The sequence below is a fragment of the Gavialis gangeticus genome, unplaced genomic scaffold (genome assembly GCF_001723915.1).
Source record: "Gavialis gangeticus isolate Ggan-Ray unplaced genomic scaffold, GavGan_comp1, whole genome shotgun sequence".
Taxonomy (NCBI): Eukaryota; Metazoa; Chordata; order Crocodylia; family Gavialidae; genus Gavialis; species Gavialis gangeticus.
This window is the reverse complement of record NW_017729033.1, coordinates 73,657,928-73,674,640: the sequence shown is the minus strand read 5'-3', so window position 1 is coordinate 73,674,640 and position 16,713 is coordinate 73,657,928. Positions and strand designations below refer to the sequence as shown.

The following is a 16,713-nucleotide window of genomic DNA, read 5'->3' as shown; positions in this document are numbered from 1 at the left end:
ATCACATCAGTTACTGGACATCATCTTTGCAAACTCATGGAGAACAGGAGAGGTCCCATGTGATTGGAAAAGGGCAACTATAGTGCCAAGTGGAAATGGGCTTATTTAGTCTGGAGAAGAGAAGACAGAGGGAGGATATAATAGCAGCCTGAAGGGTGGTTCCAAAGAGGATGGAACTAAACTGTTCCCAGTGGTGGCAGATGACAGAGCAAGGAGCAATGGTCTCAAGTTGTAGCAGTTTGTTTCAGTACATTATTCATTGTTTGTTTGTTACTTTCTTTCCTCCTTTTAACCAGCAACGAACCCAGGGTACCAAGCTGTGGACCCCCTTGACTAGATCTTTAAAGTTCTTATAATTTATTCACCTAGCAATATCACTTAACATTGACAGGTAACTATGACCACAAAGAATAAAATGCAGATCCTGCTACCGTTCTACCTGCTGTCTTTACAGCTTTTCATAATTTTCAAAAGCTAGAAAATTATGCTAGAAAATGTTATGGATAATGCAGCTTTTCCGCAACATCTACAGGTTTTTCCTGTTTCTGGAACAAAGTGAGATGTGTGTTGAAAAGTTAAAGGGGTGAGTAGGGCATGAGGAGGGCATTGTTAACATGACCATAGGCCAAACCTGCACTTTCTCTGCTCTCCTGCTTTCTTCCTCCACTCTTGTAGTTCTGGTCTTTTCTCCGTTCCTTCCTGCAGGTAATCTTGCCATTGTTTGGGTCAGAACAGCCTCCTTTACCTCTTTTTGCATTTGAAAGGGCTTCCCTGCATTTCTTTAAATCATAATCTCTTCATATTTTTACGTATCATTTGAAAGAGAGATCTCTTCTTAGCCTTTACATATCATTCCCTTTTTTTGTAAAAGGATTTGATGATTGTTACCTAGTATGAAAGATCAACCTGTATAATACAGTATTATTTTAGAATTAACCCACTAGACAAGCTGGCATATTTCCATTCATGGTTTGTTTGTTTTTTCCCAATAAATACTTTGGGTAGCTCATTGGTTTTGAAATATTTTGGAGCAGCGGACTGCTGTCAATACTTTTTGGACTAGTTCACCCTTTTATTGTCAGTGTTTTAATTGAAAAGTGGGGATGGGAGGGAGTACGCTCTGTTCTGCTAGCTGGCCTTATAAAACACTGTTGTCCGTAGATCATACTTTGGGAACCACTGATCTAGCAGATGCTTGTGTTACTTTTTAAGTTGTTTTAATGCTTGAAAACTAATAATGGCAAACAATGTTTGGATAGCCAGAGTTCTTACCTATGGAGTCCTTTTCTGTATTAGCTTCTGTCCATTCTGTAGGCCTCTTGCCTTCATTGTTATCTGATTTACTTGATTGTTCAACAGTACTGTGTCCCAGAATAGCATCCAGTTCATTAAAGAATATCATACTTTTATTCACATTCCCTGAGTCTTGGGCGTTTTTTACGCTCTTGTATTCATGTTTTAGATTTTTATACTTTGTTCTGCACTGCTTCCAGTCCCTGTCAATTCCGAATTTTTGAAGCCTAGCAGCAACCTGTTCAAATATTCTTTTATTTCTCACTGTGCCCTCCAGTTGTTGCTGGATGTTTTTGTCTGACCATATGCGTATTAGAGCTCTGACTTCATTAACAGTCCAGTGTTTTCCTCCTTCGCTCGCTACCGTTGGAATAAAAGGTGGATTTTTGGAAGCGTCTAGTGCTGAGGTTGGATTACCTGCATCATGTGGGGTGGTGGAGAGACACAGATACGGGTTACCTGCATTAGGTAGTTGGGGTAGAGGGAGGACAGAGAGAATGAGAATTGAAGGAAAGTGGTTTTTATTTCTTAACAATTTTTCCCCAAACATGATGGAGCAAAAATAAAAATAATATCAAAGAAATAATATCAAGCAGTGAATTGTCAGCATTTTGTTAAATTATGAAGCTGTATAGTATGTGCAGCTCTTATGTACAGTATGTGACATTATAATGATGCATTTTAGTTTGTCTAATTAGTAGTTCTCTTTTCTCAGACAGAATGATTTCAGGATCAATAGATTTGTTTTGTAGTGCTGTTTATTGTTTAAAATAATAAGACATTTATGAAATGTCTTCCATCTCATGACCTCAGGGCACTATCCAACCACCAATCAGCTAGGCCTTGACCCTGTGGACATGGACTTAATTTCATGAATGTATGGAATCTTTTTGGTTTTGCATGCATGTAGGAAGTTAAACTTATGTAGATATTTGTAGAATTGGGTTGTTAACCCTTACAAAAAAGCTTTGTGTGGTGTGCATAATGATTATTTCCCTAAAGTCACACAAGTCCATAAAAGAGCTGGGTACAGAACCCAGTTTTCATAGTTTGGAGTGTGACATTTCCCAAGCTCAGTCCATTATAAAAATAAATTGATCCGATTAATCAGAAAACATACTGTGCAGAACTGGTAAATAATAATTTTCATAAGAGTAAGTTCTAACTTTTTTTGCAATATTTTTAAAACATCTTACTTAATAAACTATATTTAAAAAATGTGTGCTTGAGTTTTTTGTGTAATAGTGAATTTGCTTAACTAGTTTTATTTTGTGCTCCTAATGGCAGTGAACTAGGATTTTATGCCTTTCATAGAATCTTGTGCAGATTTAGAAGTCATGATTTCCCCCTTATTCTGCAAGTCATTTGCATACTTGCAAATTAAGTTAATATGCAGAGTAGTTGGCACAAATTTTGCAGTTAGACTGGTGATATAAATAATGCCTCTGAAATCATCCTTTTCTAAAGGGCAGTCCAGGTGAGAGTGTTAAGACACTTTTATAGTTGTTGAGCTCTCTCTGGTGGCAAAAATATCACTAACACATTCTGATTCAGTGAAGCATACTTTTGCGAAATAAGGTATTTAATGATAAACTTGTTTAAGGAATAATTGCTGCATATGGTTGTCCACAAGTCAATCTGCTTAGGAGAGCTTTACTTAAAAAGATGGCAGTTTCCCCCCTGCTTTGTTTAATAATTAAGGTTCTATGTTTGTCGAGAGAAGCCTTAGCAGTAGCTGGCCTGCTGATACAGCACAGTTGAAAAGGCTAATTTGCAGGTGACATACCAACTGTGTTTCTACATATGCCTTAATACAGGCATGCTGAAGCCCCAGCCCATGAGCTAGATCTGACCCCCTGTGCCTGTCATCCAGCCTGTAGAGCTCCCTACAGGTCCATGGGGAGCCCCATAAGGTACAACCCTGTGCACTAGATCTGGCACGCAGGGCAGCATGGGGCCCAGATACCCCTGCAGGGCAGGCAGGCCCAATCCTGCGGTGTGGGGGTCTGATTTAGCCTGCAGACCAGCCTTACACCACTCATTTGGCCCACAGGGCCTAAAAGTTAAGCACCACTGCCCTGAAGAAGGAGTGTTAGGAGCAGGCTTTTGAAATTACCAGTACTGCATAGGGATTGCTATAATAGATCACAATGAACATCAGAGAAGCTTGAAGAGGTTGCAGCTCAGCTATTGGGAATCGCCTCAGCTGACTAATCTGTCTGCTAACAATCCTGCTGGAAAAAATAATATATATATCTCAGACAAGGCAGATGTTAAAAACTTTATTAGGAAATTGTTGAAATTTTATTTATATAAATATAAACCTATACATGTAGAATCTGAAGAGATAAGAGGATCTTTCTCATTTTCTTTTGTTGGCCTTTTCCTTCCTTTCCATCTCTAACCTCTCAGATAACGAAGTGTCTGTCACTTTAAAAGTGCTGAGAACAGATGTTAAAAACTTTATTAGGAAATTGAGATAGATAGATCAATTGATATATTTCAACTGATCTTTCTCAATGAGAAAGTTCCTCTACTATCCCTTCACATTCTACATGTATATATTTATATTTATATAAATAAAATTTTAACAATTTCCTAATAAAGTTTTTAACATCTGCCTTGTCTGAGATTATATATATTATTTTTTCATTTTTACATTTCACAGCTAAGGAACATTTAATAGTTGTGCAGCAGGAGGATTGTTTAGCTTTCTGAATTGGGCCAGCACTTCTTATGGATAGATCTGACTTGCAGGGTTTGAAATGCCATGGACAGTGCCTTGAATTGGGTCATAATGGCTAGGTGAACCAATTTTTTGCAGTAAAACACTGTACTAGGTGGAAAATGGCTATCAGTTCCTTGTGAAGATGGTAATTAAAAAAAATCCTTCCTTTAATTTGTTGAAAAATCAAAACTATAAAAAAAAAAAAATTTGTCACAAAAACTTAGTGATCTAGGGCAATGCTTCTCAAAGTGGTGGTCCGCAGACTGGTGCCGGTCTGCGAGCCACCAGTCACCGGTCTGCAGTGAGTTGCCAGGAAAGAAAGAAATATATTTTCAGAAGCATAACCTTGATATGTCACAGCGCCACAGTTCGTACGTTCCAACACTCCAGGTGATGTCACATTGTGCAAGGTGAGGAAAGAGAAAGAAACAGCCGGTTGCGCATTTGTGTAGCGCTGTTACACGCAGTTGCTGCCACCGGCTGAACTGGGCACCAGCCCCTGACTCACTGGAAAAAAAATTGCCAGTCCGCCACATCAGATAGTTTGAGAAGCACTGATCTAGGGTACTTGGATGGTTTTCTTTTAGCTACTTTTTAAAAATTCTAATTAGGTTACATTTATAAACACAAATATTTAGGAACTGGCAACGAAAACTTTTGTTTTTTAGAGTATCTTAAGATCCTACTTTGACCATTTTCAAAAATTTGAGTAGAGAAATCTATCAAAATTAACAGTTCCCTGTTGAAACTTCTTGGTTTTAGTGAATCACCATTTTTCAAATGAAAAAGGTAACCTCAAAAAATTCTTAAGAAGCTCTAAAAATAGTAATAGCTGTATAGTTTTGGTAGCATGGTAATTCACCAGAGTGTTCATTGTCTTTTTACCCAGAGCCTACCTCACAAGCCTTTGAATATAGGACTGAAAGGGACCTCAAAAAGTCATCTGGCAGACCCAGGTGACAAAAGAAAGTTGCAGATGCCTGCTAAGATGCACCTCTTCTCTGCCTTTCTGCTTTCAGAAAAGACTTAAGCAGGATTTCTTCCAGGGTGTTTGTTCATATCTCAGTTTCCCTGTCCATAAATACGAATAATGCACATGCCTTCTTTTGTAAACAGCTTGAAATCTGTGTGAAGCTCACTAGACAAGATTTAGATTGTGGTACTGTAGTTTTGAGAGCTTGTGTTATCTAATGTGTGTATTAGATAACACCATTATTAATTTGAGGACTGTAATGAGATACAGGTCCCAATCTTTTGCCCTTTTGTTTATAACAAACTCTGGTTACCTGTATATTTATCAAGTGCCTAAACTGCTTAAGTGCATAGCACCTTTCAGCCATGATGTCTACTTCATAATGTAATTGAACTCCATTTCACTGCAGCATAATTGGTGCCAGAAACAGTGAAGGGGAAGCAGCTGTCAGAAGGCTGCTATTAAAAGCCTTGAAATTGACAGGAGCTAGTCAGTTTCAAGGCTGCTATTAGAAGACTTGAAAATGAGGGGAGATAACAGCCCTGAAACAGATTAGCTCCTGTCATTTTCAAGGCTTCTAATAGTAGCCCTGAAACTGACTATTAGAAGCCTTGAAAATGACAGGAGCTAGTCAGTTTTGGGGCTGCTAATACCACAGCACTGACAGCAACTGAAATGGGTTATTCTGTACTTAATGAGAATTGCTTACATTAAGTCTGGGTGAGTGTATAGTTCCAGCCACCACCCCTTCGCAGTCCCAAGGCTGTGTACTTAAAAGGACTACACAGTAGTGAATTTGTCTGTTTTTACAAGGTTGCCTTCTCTCTTCAGCTAGAACTAAAGGCTTTCAGTGTCCCAAATGATGATGCCTTATGCTACATTGTCAAGTGCTAATTAATAATATTGATTTAGAAATATCAGTAAAGATGTATACATCTGGCAGGAAGGGCATGTCAAGGATGGATAGGCAAAACATATCATGTGAATTGCTTCTACCTATCAGAAGCCAGGGACCGGCTGCTCAGCTCCTCAGAGCTATATCAGTTGTATTGAGGTCTCTCTCACTCTTAAACCAGCTCAGGTGATCTCAAGCCATCTTAGGTTCCTGCCCAGCTCCCTAGGTAGTAAGTTCTGTGCCACATTTCTTAGATTCAACAGTGAACCTCAGCACAAAGGTCTCCATTGTACAACTAATATCATAATAAACTTTATTTTCCTAAACTGCTGCCTTCCCATCCTTTGAACAAACCTTCTGTTTAACCTGTCATCAGTTGGCAAGTTGCCTGCTTAATGCGTGCAGGCATGCACCACATTCAAGGTGAAAACTTCTGGTAGTTTGGGGAAGGAGTTTGTTTGCTATTTCAAATCTGTCAGCTGGTGACTAACTGGCAGGACCAACGGGGTTGTGAGGACTTTTGCTGGGGAAGCAGATGGCTTATGGTTGCTCATCTCTGCTGAGCAAGAATTTCCTTAGTCAAGGCAACATTTCAGCTCAGCCATTCCCAGGTAAGTTGTTACTGCATGGTTGGTGGGCCACCAAATTGGTAGCCATACCACTGCTTCAGGAGCAGGTATAACTGCTGTGTAGGCTACTGCAGACTTGAGCTATTCAGCTGGGAGTTGGCATTCTTGGATACAAGATTCTTTTGTGTCTTGTCCCTGCAGATTTCCCCTCAGCCCATTTGCTCGCAGATTTGCCATTTTATGCAGAAATCGGATGACTTGCAGATAAACCACAAAGGGCATGTTTCTCACACTATCATATGACAGATGCTCCATTAGTAAGTAATAAATTAAGATAAATGTAGTTAATATGATTTAGCTGTAGCATGGGATGGTTTCTGAGGGTGAAAGCTAATCATGCAATCAGCAAATTGGTCATGCAGTGGTCATCTGCCATGTATTGTGGTAGACAACCAGTTATTCATTAGGCTACTGAACGTTAAAACCATTAAAACCAGAGGGATGAAAGTGCAGTCTTGTTTTTGTTGTAATCTTATATTAATCAAAAACTTACTGAGGCTAATGAAAACTTATTGCAACAAGACATACCAGAATTACTCTACTCTGTAAGTATGGTGTTTTTTTTGCTTCCCACACCATCATACTCTACCTAGTTCAATTGGTCTGACATGCGAAATAAAAAGTAATGGATCCGATGAGACATCCTCATCCTCTTCTAATGCAACTGACATTTCACCTGGGGGGAAGAGTTTTCATGTGAAAAATTGGTATGGAATAAATCATTTTTGAAGATATTAAATGTCCATACACAGTCAGCAGTTCACAAGAAGCAATTGGATGGGAAAGAAGCAGTAGCGGGTAAAACAACTGTCTTAAATGTAGTCTCTTTGACACCAATTTTAAAGGTGTTTTTAATCCTTGTAGAAAACAAATTTATTCCATGCTCGATTCTTATGTGCTTTTTTTTTCTTTCAGTTTTTTTAGGGGGCACCCATTTTTCTGACAGAATGCTACTAAATAAAAATGGAAGCAAAAATCCAAATAAACATGGACTTTGCTCCCATTCAGATTACCAGGCAAAAAAAAAATCTACATTTATTGTAAGAATAGGTTTTGAGAAGAGAACAAGGATGGTCAGGGGCATGGAGAGGTTCTTGCACACAGAGAGAAAATGGTGTAGGACTTTTTAGCTTAGAGAAAACAGCTGAGGGAGGGGTATGATCAATGTATAAAATCAAGAATGGTGCAGAGAAAGTAAATAGAGAGATACTATTTACCATCCCTTGCAATACTAGAGGGGACATACAAGGAAGGGTTTTATGTTCTGGGGACTCTTTCCCAATGCAGGTTGAATTCTATCCTGTGGTATGTTGTTCCTCCATAAGTGGGCATGCTTGAGTAAAGTTTTGAATATGTGGAGCCTGAAAACTAATTTTGACTTGCCAAGAGGGAAGATTGATTTGTGTGGCTGTCACTGCTGAAATAAACCTTAAATTTGCACTTATAATCACACAGCTTTAATATGTGCTAACAAATATGTGTGTGTGTGTTTCCATCTCTATTTCATATCTGAATAAAAATAGATTTTTTGTGTGTGCATTGTCTGTTTTATATGTTATTAACGCCTAAACAAAGAGCAAAGAAATGGTGACCATACGACAGCATTTGCACACACAAAGAAATGCATACCAACATGGTTTATTTCACCTTGGACTCCAGATGCTCTTGATTTGTGATATTCACAAATTAAAAACTTGATAATCTGTCCTTCCTTTGCTTTGGATTATGAAAATCACTAAAAACATGAAGAGGCTATTACATTGTAAACAGCAAAGAGTTTTATGGCCACTGCTTTGTATCATATTGTCACCTTGTAGGATTTGTTTCTGTGGCTGGTGATTGAGGTATTGTTTTGCTGAAATTTTATAAAAAAGAGTTGTTTTTAATAAATCATTTTTAGAAGTGTAAGTCAAGACAGTGACATAAGCATACTTCATTAAAATTTTTGAAACAGTGGCATCTTTGTGGGCTGGTTTAGAAATAGTATCCTGCATCTCTGCAGGGGAGTGGACCTAGATGACCATGGAAGTCCCTACGAATTCATTAATGTGTCTTGGGTACTGTGCATTTAGTTTACTATTCGCTTAATAAAGTACTAACTAAATGTGCAGTAGCTAGAGTTACTGGGCAGTAGTACTGGCGCATAGTTTTTTTGTGATGCTTATTGCGCATTAGCCTAATAGCTCAGTGCAGTAGGCTATTAGCACGATTTTTAACCGCTGTGCTACTGTGCAGTGTTTAGGCTAATGCACCCAATATACATAAAAGATCACGTGGGGCGAGGAGAAAGAAGGCCAAAGATGCATCCAGAAATGTGTAGCCTTACACCATTGTCTGAGTTATGGTGGAAAGTGTTGTCTTCCTTTGAAGAATTTGGAAGCAGTCATTAGAGACATATGGTGTGTTCTGGTCCAGTTACTCCTATATTTTGGCTACGTATTTTAAATATTAGTTTGTTCAGTTGCACCCAGCAGAAGAAAACAGATTATAGAGGTAATTAAAAAGTTCTTGTACTTAATGCAAGGAATTATGGCCCACAAGACTTTTGAATTTTTTTTATGGAAGATTTTGCTAATTCTCTGTAGGTTCATTTATATTTGCTACTATTCCATATTCTGTTTAACAACTGAATCCTTGAAGTTAGACTCCATCTTTTTACAGTAACAAGTATCATGAATGTTCAGGGAAAAGAGAGTAGAATAAGGGAGAAACTCCTTGCACAGAAACCTGCTCGTGAGTTTTCTATTGTGCCTCATTCTGTATTCAGTATGTTACGCCACTTTGTTCATTCTTAATAAAGGAAATTTTAAGTTTCGTGAACTGTAAAACAGAGCCATTATTAAAAACCTAAATGTACTTCTCTTCAAAAAGATGGATACTGAATCAGAACAGAAGTTTGACACATGGGTTTAACCTTAGATTGATCTGATTTGAATTTACCTTGAATCAGGTCTATCTTAAACTGCTTGTGCCATTTTTAGACTGGTCAGTGTGTGCAGAACTTATGTACTGCTCTGGGTTTAGAGATATTTCTAACCACTTAGACTGGTCTAAGTGTAATGTCTGTACACAGCCTGTATTGCTATATCCATCAGTTAATGAACCAAGGACTATATCAAACAGTTGTGTTCTTGTTCTCTCACCTCTGCAAGTCACACAGCTAGGCCATAACCATCTCCTTGAGTTCTGCCTGTAAGGGAATCTTCCACACACAACTTCTGCCTTTCAATGGAGAAGAGAGGCTTGGGTGCCTCTTCAGCACCACTGCTTCCTTCCTTACTTGAATCCTGTGGAGTGCTCGCTATGGTCTGGAGGGGTAAACCCCAGAGCAGGTGGGGCTAGCTGGGGCTAGGGCACACGTGTACCTCATTTCCTCTCCAGCTGGGGGTGCTCAAATTAATAACCCTAGCATATATGAACTATTGTACATTTCTTCTTGTCTTCTGCTGCTGTAGAGCTTCCTCCTCCTCCTCCCCACTAATAGTGGAGGTATTACTTTCAGGTCTGACAAAAAAAAAATCCTACTAAACAAGCTGGAGAGCAGAACATCTCTGATAAGAAATTTAGAAGCTATCCAGAGGTGAGGATTTCTCAGGGTTCAATAAAATATGTTGCTCAAGAATTCCTTGCCTCTTGAATCATTTTGAACCACCACAGCTGCAACATCAATCTTGCACTACCATAAGCTATCAAGAACATACATCTTAAACAACAGTATATTCCAATACAGGTTTTTAAAAATTCAGTTAAAATGCCAGATAACCTCTTCAGTGGATATTTTATTCAGTGACTTTCATGGGACCAAGATTGGATAGTATAGTATTGTTTGACTTCCTGAATTTGTGTATTTTCATGCAAAAGTTTACTATTCTTGTCAATCTATTTATCCCTTGTTATATATGAATTATCTTGCATAGTTGTAGGTTACATATATGTTACATGTGTACATGTAAAGGTATAATTAATGTATCACACTTTGAAATAAGCTTGTGCATATATTGAGGGTCTATACGCCAAAATGCAAGGAGTCTTACCAGGAGCACAGAGTTTTTAATTTGGCACCCTACATTGAGTTTTGCACACAAGATTGGTACATTGACCCTATATGATGCACTCACAAATATGAAATGTGAATAGGATATAAAATGTGAAACAGTTCAATCATTTAAGAGCAATTTCTATTAGCTTTGCTACAATTTACAAAGCAAAGTTAGGTTCAAATGAATATATTTGGGCAAGGCCATTCAAAACACAGGACACTGGGTTTCCAGGAGCATACCCTTAGTTTGTGTAAATCATTATAACTCCATGAAAGTCAGTGGTTCCATTAGTTTGCTACTGCTAAGAATCTGACCCTTGAACTTTTGTACATTATTGTGGGGTGGGGGAAAGGGGGACAAGTGTGTGTGTGTGTGTGTGTGTGTTAAATACTAATTTTATTTTTAATTAAATATTTTCAAATAGGTGAGATGTTATTAAAAAATAAATTTGTGGGTTGGGTTTTTTTTCCTTAAAGCATGGAAAATCATGCTTTCCCACTTCAAGAGCTGTAAAATAGGATCTTAACAGGGAAACTGTCAAAGGCATGGAAGTGAGTTAGGCATGCATCTCTTCTTCTTACTATTCAAAATTTCCCTCCTAGTTAGTTGCTATTTTTTAATGTTTAATTTATTTATTTTTATGTTTATTTTTTTTAATTAATTTTATTTTTTTTAAAATATGTAACCAGAGCTTAAAACCTCATCCAAACCTTGTCACAGTTTAGGAATATAGTGGAGCCCAACTTGAATCACCAGATCTGTGTTTGTCTCATGATTTTTAGATTACAACAGATAACCAAAAGAGACCTCGTTTGTACCAGGTGGGAAGTGATTGAAATCTTAGGATAGTGTAGAAATTAATTAGCAAGACCATAGATAATATTGTAAAAATTAACTACAAAGCAGACTCAGCACTTCAAGGACACAGCCTGGTAAGACTCCAGAATGACTAAATCCTAGTCGCCTTGAAGTCTGAAGCAATCAAGGATGTAGCCCCTCCCTATTAGCCAGCTTTCCAAAACAAACACCTAGCCACAAAAACCAGTTTGAACCAATTAGGGATCTCTCAAACTGGCCTAATACCTTGTTTTCTATCACAGTAAAAAATTCTCACCTGTGCGCGCATCTTAACTGTAAACTATAAATTGCCTCTAACTGTTTTATTCGAAGTCTCTGAGCTTACTCAGAGTACCCAACATACTGAATAAAATTTAAAACTAACAGTGACTCTGTGTCTTTAAAAACAACTCCGCAAAAAGTCACAGACTCCACAACAATAGCAGTCTATGAGGTTTTGGCACCATCAGATCTCAGGCTTCATCTTCTAACCTCAACCATATTATAATTCTAATCCGGATCTAAGTGCCTTCTCTACAGCCCATTTAATTTTTTGTCGTCTTTTGCTCCCCACTATAGTACAGTGAATTCTGGTTTAACATTAGTGAAAGTCACACAGACGCACAATGAGGGGTCTCAACAGAACCTGATGTGCAACTGGTTTGATAAAACTACAATTTCTTCATGTTTTATAAAAATAAGTATCTCTTTGTCTTGCTCTGGGATGTCTTGTTTAAAATAATACAACTTGTTTCCTGTAAGAAACACGAATAACTTATTTAAATATTTAAGCTTCCTTGTATGCTTAAGTATTTGTTGCACAAATAGCTCCCAAAACTGTATTGTCTATGTTTACATTTAGTCATATTAATATACAAATTAATCAGATTTAAGTTAAGGGGGAAAACCTTTAAAATCAGAATAAAAATTATTTTGGATTTTTTATGTAGTTTTCAGACCTACTGACAATTTCCTTTTTGTCTTTAAAAACAAAAAAGCTGTAATTTTATAATTGTGTATAGTGAAATGCTTGATACAGAATAGTCCAGTTTTTTCTGAACTGGAGCTCTGAAAAACCTGGGGTCAAGCATTAAACGTATATAAATAAAATAGCTTTTTAAAACGAATATTAGAACAGAGTTGCACAGATAAGACCCTCAGTAGGACTGACCTCTTTGTGAGCTTTTAGCACCAGCAGTTACAGCATAACCTTAGTGTCATTTTGGTTATCTCAAGACTTCGACACTGATGGTGCTAACCTGCTCCCCACAAATGCAAGGAGCTTATCAAGTCAGTCGCTATTCGAACTGTGCTGTTGGTGCTATATAACGTGGACTTTAATGCTAGCAAACTCAGTATTTGGGTTGTTTTGTTTTTTAAAGCAAAGGCAAGCAGCAGAACAGTGATTTAGTTTTTACCTTCAGTTTTCTCTGTAGTAGTGCTTATTGTCAGCTGAGTCTCAGTCGCAGAGCACCTGCCGTTTTCTTCCTCTGCTAATTGTGTGACAGGTTCATATTGCAATATGGCATCCAGATCATGAAAAAACTTCATGGTTTTCGTAGCATCTCCAGAGTTGTGGGCATATTTAACTGTTCTGTATTCATACTTCAGATTTTTGTACTTTGCCCGGCACTGTTTCCAGTCTCTGTAAACCCCGAAGTCCTGTAGTCTTTTAGCAATGTAGATGAATATTCCTTTATTCCTTAGTGTTCGATGAAGTTGCTTTCTTATGCTTTTTTCTGACCAGACGCTTAACAAGGCTTTAACCTCCTCTTCAGTCCAGTGCTTTCCTGCTCCACTCTCCATGTTGAAAGTGACCTGGAAATGATTCACTATTTCTAGCCAAGATTTTGTTTCCTAGGAAACCAGACGGCTGGTTGTCAGTAAGCTCCACAGAGATGAAAGGATCTAGTTTTACTGGCTCAAGCTGCCTGAGGGGAGTAACTTGAGAAACTGCCAAATAAGCAGGCTCTGTATTAGAAGCAGACAAATAAAGCAGCTCAGGCACAAATGATCAGTGTGTGTGTTAGTAGCTGCATTAGGGAAAGGCTGCTTTCTGCAAGATAAAAACTGAACAGAATATCTGGTGTCTAAAAATATCTGCTTTTAACCCTTGTTATGAAAAATGTTTCTAATACTCTGTTATTTTGTATTTGAATTTTCACTGACTCGCATTCTCGTATGCATACTGGCCTCTGACTTCTATTCTATCCCATCCAGGAAGAGCACAGATCAACTGCAGGCACTTCCTCAGCCTGACGAAGGGTGTTGGTACTGGAAAGCTTGCAAAGAAGAATTTTTCCAACTGTTTTACTTGGGCTAATAAAAGATACTGGTTTTACCCAAAGAACCTCGTCTTGCTGTTTTGTAGTTACTGTAAAGAGAAAGCTCATTCCGAAACCTTTGTTCCCTTATTTCTTAATGTTTCTGTCATTTTTGTTGCACGGCAGAAGTCTTAGTCATTTGGGCATTGTTGTTTGTTTGCAACCATTTTTATATTTTGTGTTCTGAAAGGTGTTAGTAGGAGTTCCCCATCAGTCCCAAATTGAAAGGTGTAACTGAAATGACGTTAAAGTGCAAGTAAATCATGACAAATGATGCGGCCTGTGTGCATTTTTGTTTAAAAAAAAAACAAGCCAAAATATTTTGGGATTTATGCTATTGAACAACTTTTTTTTTGTTTTCACAGAGCACATAACCGGTTTTATGTTTTCTTATTTCATGTTAAAACTAGCTGTGTGTGTGTGTGTGCATGCACATGCGTGTGCATTCCATGAGAACATTGTCTAAAAGATGACATGCCAGTTCTGTCCTTTATCCCCCAGCATTTTCACTCGGTGCAGGAGAATACTAGGGATGAAAGAAGAGTAAAGACTCTCAGAACATATGCAGAATCCATCAATCTGTGCCCCCCTCTCCCCATCCCACATGGTCAATTGTGATTGTGGGTGGTGCTTGGCTAGGCTAGTTCATCTGCATAGCCATGGTTGTATCTATCTATCTCCTCCCCCAGCCGTTCCTTACATCCCTGTGAAGCATAACTCTGGTGTATAGGGGTAGACAGCCCCTGCTGGAGTCTGCACAGCCTACTTTACAGGTTTCACTGTTGACCAGATGTTCTGAATCTGTGGGGGAGAAGGTGGGACTAGAGGAAGCCAGGAATGCGGGTAGGTGGTGATACTGGGTTCAGAGATTGTCCCAAAATTGCTGAGAAAATCAGTGCATTATACCAAGGATAACTTGACACTTGTCTTTTGATTTTTTCCCTTTGCTATCTAAAGGGACACTTACCAACTTTGAAAGGGCCTTTATGAAACACAGCCAAATGTTTGTTGAATGTGCTACATCGGTCTCTCAGTTTTCATGTATAATTCTTGTGTTTTATAGAAACACATTTTCCTAAACAAAGTAAACAGGGTTGAGGGGGGAACAGAGACACTTCTTTGTTCACTGTTTTATAATAATCATTATATTAGCAAAAATGGTAAAAATTTTAGACATACATTTGTTTTCAGTCAAGCACTCCTTAATACTTCCTTTACCCACAGCTGGTGTTAGTGAATAGTGAGTGAACTTTTCATTCTTATCTTCATCAGGGATTATCTCCTGTTCAACTAGTTAGGGGTCAGTTGTTGAGGAGTCCGTGACCCCTTGCGGAGCTGTTCCCAAAGACACAGAGTCGCTGTCAGTCTCAAATTTTATTCAGCATGCTGGGCACCCTGAGCAAGCTCAGAGGCCCTGAATAAAACTGTTAGAGGCGATTTATAGTTTACATCCTTGATTGCTTCAGACTTCAAGGCGACTAAGGTTTAGTCATTCTGGAGACTTATCAGGCTGTGTCCTTGAAGTGCTGAGTCTGCTTTGTAGTTAATTTCTACACTATTATCTATGGTCTTGCTAATTAATTTCTACACAGTCATATTGAATATTCTGCTGTTTCATATGCAAGTATAACTCAAGGGCAATTCAACCAGTGACACCTATGAAGTTTATCCAGTTTAATGTGATAAGCCTGTTTTTATAGTTCAGGAAATAAATAAATAATTTTTTTCCCCTCTGTCAGCATTTAGGTTAGGGTGGGCAAAATATGGCCTGTATACCAGATCCGGCCCGCCAAAGGATTCTGTCTGGCCCATGGAAAGTCCCCTAGTCCCGCCTAGCCCAGGTGCAGGAGGCAGCCTAGGCAGTGGCAAGTGCAGCTGCTCCCACTGCCCCTGGGCGTATGGCAGGGTGGGAGCGGTGCAGTTGGCAGTTCTCGGAAGGCATGGGGCTGCCACTGTCTGCATCTCTGCCATTGTTCCCGCTGCTCAGGCATCCTGGCCAGTCTGCCTTGCACCTACCGGTGGGCGGAGTAAGCAGGCAGAACACTTGGCCAGGTGGATGGGATGGGGCTGTGGGGCAGGGAGTGCGTCTGAGAATGGGACAGGTGGGCAGGGCCAGGGCTAGGATCATGGGGTGACGACAGTGCAAGGTTGAGACCTGGTGCAGAGCCACGATCCACTCTTCACATGTTCCTGCAGCACGCATCAATTCTGTTGGCAGGGGCATGCAGGGAAAGGATCACAGCCCTGCCCTTGGCCCCATCCTACATTGTCACCATGCTGCAATCCTACAACCCCATCTCCTCTGTCTGGCATCCTGCCCACAGGGGTCCAGGCTGGTCTCCGCGGAGACCTTACCAGCCTGCTCTGTCCAGCACCTCTGGTGGTAGGTGCAGGACAAATGGGGCCTGATAGGATCAATTGCCCCTACACCCTTCACACAGCACCTCTCCCATGCCATACCTGGCTAGGTCAGCACCCCTTCCCCCTGGCCTGCAACAGCTCACTGAAACTCCTGAAGAGGCTGTTACCAGATTTGCCCATCACTTTGAGGTGTGCTCATTTATGAGGGATACATTTCTAGGGTCTTTGTAATTCTATCAATGCGCTACTTGTGTACTTGTGTTTCTATATGGAGCTGTATTTCTCCCTTCTGCAAGTCCTCACCCCCATGGAGCTATCTTGCAGGACTCAGTTTCAGTGGAGATGGGTTCCTCCAGTCACCAGATCAGTCATACACACACAAACGCACACAGATTAACGTGACACGCCTGACCCGGCCGGGTTGATCAGCATGGACAGGTTGACACCCTCATATGCCAAGAATCAGTTCATCAGAGCAACAATAAACTGCAGTCAGACACAAGCCCACAGGTGAACAGCATATGTCTGAATCCGGCTGGGTGTCCAGCTGACACCCTCGTGGACCAGCATTCAGCTCATTAAGGCACCTCTGAACCAAACTGGGTCAATCAGCCTGTACAAGCTGATCCCCTT

At 39.6% G+C, this 16,713-nt stretch overlaps 2 protein-coding genes across 5 annotated transcripts in view; one reads left to right on the top strand and one right to left on the bottom strand.

Annotated features, from left to right (window-relative positions):
• The window catches only part of LOC109303831 (multifunctional protein ADE2), a 90,225-nt gene extending 77,009 nt beyond the window's left edge, over nt 1-13,216 (bottom strand). For 2 of the 4 annotated variants that reach the window (XM_019526139.1, XM_019526140.1), the window contains exons 1-3: nt 12,814-13,216; nt 7,108-7,194; nt 1,273-1,752 (exon numbers count right to left, since the gene is read on the bottom strand). In XM_019526139.1, coding sequence (XP_019381684.1) covers nt 1,273-1,752; nt 7,108-7,194; nt 12,814-13,201 — 955 coding nt within the window. In that variant the 5' untranslated portion in view covers nt 13,202-13,216. The remainder of the gene's footprint in view (nt 1-1,272; nt 1,753-7,107; nt 7,195-12,813) is intronic. The other 2 variants (XM_019526141.1, XM_019526142.1) reach the window with 2 other exon arrangements.
• PPAT (phosphoribosyl pyrophosphate amidotransferase) overlaps nt 1-16,713 on the top strand; it is a 130,394-nt gene that overhangs the window by 54,179 nt on the left and 59,502 nt on the right. The window lies entirely within an intron of this gene.